A 6,000-nucleotide genomic window follows, 5' to 3' on the forward strand; every position below is an offset into this window, starting at 1 on the left:
CTCTATGTTTCTGATTTTAATATTTAATTAGTTTCTTTTGGGTGAACAGCAGAAATGGGCTTTCCAAACTGCTAGCTGCAGAAGTGCATGTCTTGCACAGGTTATTTCATTGTAGAATAAATAGAGGGAAATTGTTCATTTGGAGAAAAAGAGCTTTCAAAGAAATAAAGAACTGCAAAGAAAGAAGGGAGGAATGTAGGTTTGAGTAGTAAATATATACTTCCCCTCAGTATGGAAACTGCTGTTTTTTTTTGTTTTGTTTGTTTTTTTGTTTTTTTTTTTTTTTGTTTTTTTCCTTTAATGAAAATGTGATTTTGTTTTTAAGGCTTCATATCTTTATATTAAAAATGTGAAAGTGGAGGGGTGGAATAGGTGTTTTCTTGTTCTCATGAAATAAGTTAGTCTTGTAAGCTACAAGGCACATAGTGCTTGTTATTACTTAGGTGTAGTTCTAGAATCTGTTAATGCATATGGAATGTCCTATAAAGTAACTGCAGAATATTTGCGATATTCTGGTTCCATCAAGAACTGTTTGAACAGCCACAGGGATAACAACTTCTAATAGCAAGTTTGGGTTTCATAGCTTGTATGAAAAAATTCTCCCAAAATGATTATTTAAACAGCTATTTTTCAGTTCCTACAAAGTGCTGGGACATTAGTGGATTCAGTGTACTGCTATCCAACAGATATTAAAAATGCGTGTTTTTTAAATATCAAAATATTCTACATAAGACAAGTATGTTATTTGTATTCTCAATCCTTTAATGTCATTCCCAGGAAAGATGATTCATTTTTTTTTTTCCAACTTCTATTAAAAAATAAGTGATATTTTTTCTCTCTACGTTTTATATAGCATACTAAAAGAAAAAAAAAAGAAAAAAAAAAGATTTTCTAGGTCTGTTTTTGTTAGTAAATGCCATGAAAAAGCACTTGAAACTGCTAGTATTCTGATGTAATATGTATATATCTAGAAGAACTTGTTTGAAACTTAGAGTTTGTTACAATCACTGTTTTCCAGTGTTTAGAGCATGCTGTGATGCATGTGGACATGAAATAAGAAACGATTGTCCAAAGAGAAGGTGATCTTTGTCTCAAAATTACATAAATTATTCTCCCTCTCCTTTTCTCTTGCATTTACATTTCTGCCTTCATTTTTATCATTCTCCCTGTTATTTTTAATCTCATTTTTTTTTTTCTCCTTACAGCTTTATAATGAATTGACTTTGTGTTTTGAAACTTTAAAAACAAATGAAATTCAGCTGCAACAAAGGTATGCCTCTCTTCAGGATCAGTTACTTGGAAAAGATCAGAAGATTTGTCAGTTACAGGAACAGCTTCAGCAGGCTCACGATGCTTTGAATATGTTACATCAGAATTCTTCTCATGACTTACAGGTGAGACCACTTCTGGAATAACACAAGTTATTTCTTCTAGTTTTAAATTAAGTTTCTGGACAAAGCAGTTTAATAGGAAATTGCAGAGGGTTTTCTTGGTTTGTTTCTTAAGGAAAAAATGTGTTATTGTGCATCTGCAGTTCTGTGATATTCTGCTTTTGCTAACGGTATTTTGCAAGTAAATTCTATCTGCCCTAGGAAAAAAAACTGAGTAGTAATGTCTATATTCATCCAAACTCTTATTTTTTTGCTGTAACAAAGCTATGAAATACACCAAAAAATAAACACAAAACCAAAATGCTTTTATTCCTGGAAAAAAAAAATTAAATTTTTGCATTTTCTCTGTGAAAATGAAATGTATGGGTCTTCATTTGTTGTGTTGTTCCTGACCATGGAAATAAACTTTAGATTATGTATAAAGAAAGTATTTTGGTAGAAAGATAGATTTGTTTAAAAATCTCTAAGGGTTAGCGTATCATTTGGAAGTATTATAATAAATCTTTCACTAATATGCTTCCAGCTTTGTAATTTGCTGGATCTTACACTTACACTTGACATTTTCCAAAGGCCATTTTGTGATGTTTTTATGACTTAAGAAGAAGCAGTGTTGCCAGCAACACTGGGGAAGTGATTGTCTGTAGGCAGCACTCCTGAGACTGCACCTTCAGTAGCCTGTTTGGTTTTGTCCCCTCATTGCTAGGAAGATGTTGAGTTGCAGGAATGGGTCAGAAATGAGCACTGAAGCTGGTGAAGGGACTAGAAAAAGAGAGTTATGGGGAACAGCTGATGGAATTGGGGTTGTTCAGTCTGGAGGAGAATGAGAGGAGAGTTCATTACTCTGTAAGGAGAGCCTGAGAAGAGGTTGCAACAAGGAAGGTGCTAGCCTCTTTATTCAGGTGACTAGTGATAAGGTGTGAGAGGATGGCCCCAGTTTGCACCAGGTTTAGATTGGATATTAGGATTTAGATATTTAGATTGGATATTATTTCATGGAAAAGGTGAGTTTGAGTTTTGGAACCGGTTGCCCAGGAAGTGGTAGTTACCATCCTTGGAAGTTGTTCAATAGACACATGAACATAGCATATAGGGATCTGATTTAATAATGGATTTGGAAGTGTTAGCTTGACAGTTGGATTTGATGATCTTGAAGGTCTTTTCCAACCTAAATAATTCTGTGACTCTATGATTCTGTACAAATCTTCCCACAATGATATTGTAATCTCTTCTGCTTGATTTCTTCCATTTTTTTCAGTGAAATATACTTACATATTTTGTATTTTCTATCTATCATTTTTGGGAGAGCAAACTACTGAAGGTGATAGATTTGTTAAATGCAAAACTTAGCTTGGATTGATAAAGTAGATCTGTAACCAAAGATTGTATTCATGAACACAAAGAAGCTTAGATGATAAAAAAGCATACTGTTTAATTCTTAAAAGTTTATGTCAGTAATAATCTACTTTAAAGCAAAAGAATATAATATCTCCCTGGATTTGTTCTTAATGGTCATTTTAGAGTTATTCTAATTTTATCCGAAGTATTAATTCAGTGTTTAAGATTCCTTAAGATTCTTAACCTCTTTTTTATAAGATTTTTAAACTTCCTCTTTATTTGATGATTTTGTTTTACAAATGATAAAATGGATAAAGTGGAAGTCTTTCTTTGTTCACATTTTTAATACATCCTTAACCTTTTTTGTTTCTTTTAGAATGCTTTGGTAGATGTTTTCTTGAAACTTTAGAAATATAACTGATCTCAAGAAGTTTTTGCAGTTTGTCAGTGGTCTGACTTGATATTGCCTCAAAGTTAATTACATAGTCAGATTGTGCCCCAAGTGAATCTGGTGTAAATCTTTGGCATTAGCTTTTGTTTGTATTATCCTGAATAGTTTAGTAATATTAGCAAATTTTATTGCTAACAAGGATCTTGTTTACTTCTTTAAAGAACTTCAGGAAATTTCTGAGTAATATTTTACAGGCTAATAACAGCCTACAGTCATCAGCTCTACTTTACATTTCATTTCCTTTAGATGTTTTAAATGAATTGAATCTAGTGTGTGTTGTTACTGTAAGCTTTGTTGATTTAGTCTGTGCCTTCTTGTGGTGGCATCTGAACTTGAAGTATGTTAACCAGTATGGACTGTGTAAATTAGAATCCAGATATGGAGCATTCCTAACTAGCTGAGTGATAAATATGGATGCAAGTGTATTTTGCTTGTCTGTCCTTCTCTTGGCTCTGTGGTATACTCTCATTTGGGTCATGTATCAGCATTTAGGCTCTGTGGAGCTCTCCTTGGTCCCAGTATGTTTGAAACAGTGTACTTGTTAAACTGTTCAGAGAAACTGCACCAAAAATTCACTCCTGTTAGTGAATATAGGTTCAGTCTGTCCATCTGTAGAAACAGTTGAGATTTATGTGATCTGTCACAAGCTCAGTCAAATACTTACCAGTGATAACAAAAGGAGACATATGTAGAATCATTTGAATTGGAAGAGTCTATTAAAGAGAATCTCATCCAATCCAGCCTGCCACGGGCAGCATTGCCACCCACAAGACCAGATTGCTCCATTAAACTTGGACTTGATCACCTCCAGGGATAGGGCATTTGCAGCTTCTCTGGGCAACCTATTCCAGTGCCTCATCACCTGTGAAGTGAAAAACCTCTTACTTATATCTAATCTAAACTTCCCCCTTTTAGCTTATAACTGTTTCTCTTTGTCCTGTCACTATCAGACTGTGTAAAAAGTCTCTCTCCATCTTTCTTATAAGCTCCCCTTAAGAACTAAGGGACTGCAGAGAGGTTTTCCTATGGTCTTTCCTTCTGCAGTCTGAACAATCCCAGCTGCTTTAGCCTTTCCTTATAGAAGAGGTGCTCCAGTTCTTCCACTGTTTTTTTTTTTTGCCCTTCTCTGTACCTGCTATGATGAGAAGTATATGTGCTTATATAGTAAGCTAGATGTAGTGTACAAAGCGTCTTTTTTTCAGTAGATCACTCTTAGTCCAGGCTGGGATGGAACTAATGGTTAGTGTTAAAAAGCTGCATCATCATAGGGGAATGATGCATAGTAACTAATTGTGGTTACTGAACAATATACATTCAATATACTTAATGTTTAGTATTAACTAACATTCTTTCATTCTGCTATAACAAATATTTCAAATTGTTTTCTGACAGAAAGACATGAGTATGCCTTTCTGAGAAGTGTTGTAATATCCCTTGTTGAGTGCATTTTGATGACAGGCAAATATTATAATAGTAATAAAATTAATAACCTTTTAATTAATAACCTTTTAATTAATAACCTAATAACCTCTACCTTTTGGATTAAATACCTTTTGGCTTTGGAAAGATAGTGACTGTTGTGACTATTGTGTACTTACACAGCTGTAGATTCTACAAGGGGAAAAAAAATTTATTATCTATCGTTAATTCTGGGACCTGTTAGGTTTAGCAGACCTCTTAACTGCTGTCTCTTGATTGCAGCATCAATGGAACAGGGTGAATTTGGAGTTAAGAGGAAATGTATGCATCTACCAACTTTTCTTGTTACTGTTTTTTGAAAGCAATTCTTCTTAAATGAAATTGGAAAATTGGATTAAATTGCAGTTACATTTCTATCATAAAGTACTGATTTTTTGAGCAGGTTGAGATTAGTGGCTTGCTCAACGTTTTTTTGAACATGCTGTCTCTGCCAGCAGTACTAGTACACCCTCAACAGATTTTCACAAACCAAGAAGATTATAGATCAGTGTTACGTAAGAAAGTTGTTTGTTTTTTTGTTTTTGTTTTTTTCTTCTCCCGGTATTTGTAGTTTTCTTACTGTTGAAGTTATAATTTAGTCTGGAAAAAAAATAGATTTTATATCATCAGACGTACTATGCAGACTGTCTCAGTTTCCATTTATTAAGGGTAATAATTACTGGTTTTCTATGAGTATTTCACTAATTTCAGTTTATTTATGTATATCACACATACTGATTTTGATTGAAGTGGTAAAAAGAAAGAAATCAATTTGAGTAATTCTCTTTTATTTTAGTTGTTCTCTATGCATATGCAATATTGCATAGATATGCAATATGAATATTTTGAGGATTAATTTTCTTTGTCTTCCTACTGACGCAGTATATCAAGAGGATAATATCCTGTTTGAAGTATGTTGCTGTAAATTTTGTTTAATAAATTGGGAACATTTTAGTTACCAAAACAAATCTGTAACAAAATGCTTTCAATGTTACACCTGCTTAGATGTACTTTATCTGTTTAATTTGTTTGTCTAAGAAGTTTGTCTTTCACCTCCTATACGACAAAGCTTTCCATAAAATATCTTCCAGTTTTTAGAACTGTTCATTTCATTGTGTAAGTACTGAAATTGATCACAAAGATCATCAAAGGCAGTTTTTTAATCAACTAAGAAGTATTACAAAACATTACCAGTAGATAAAAGGGGGGATTCTTGCCCTGTGCTCGGCTCTAGTGAGGCCGTGCTTGGGGTGCTGTGTCCATTTCTGGCCCCCACTGTATCAGAGACCTAGACATACCAGAAGCAGTCCAGGGCTACCAAGTTGAAAATGGAACCAGAACACCTTTCCTCTGAGGAGAGTCTGG

General features: G+C 33.9%; 1 protein-coding gene across 1 annotated transcript in view; it reads left to right on the forward strand.

The window, feature by feature from the left end:
• Positions 1–6,000, forward strand: part of CNTLN (centlein) — a 184,743-nt gene that overhangs the window by 64,657 nt on the left and 114,086 nt on the right. The window contains exon 9 of the mRNA XM_042877561.1: positions 1,206–1,394. Coding sequence (XP_042733495.1) covers positions 1,206–1,394 — 189 coding nt within the window. The remainder of the gene's footprint in view (positions 1–1,205; positions 1,395–6,000) is intronic.

This window comes from Lagopus leucura, unplaced genomic scaffold (assembly GCF_019238085.1).
Source record: "Lagopus leucura isolate 7727_CA_CO unplaced genomic scaffold, USGS_WTPT01 Super-Scaffold_100018, whole genome shotgun sequence".
In the NCBI taxonomy this organism is placed as follows: domain Eukaryota; kingdom Metazoa; phylum Chordata; class Aves; order Galliformes; family Phasianidae; genus Lagopus; species Lagopus leucura.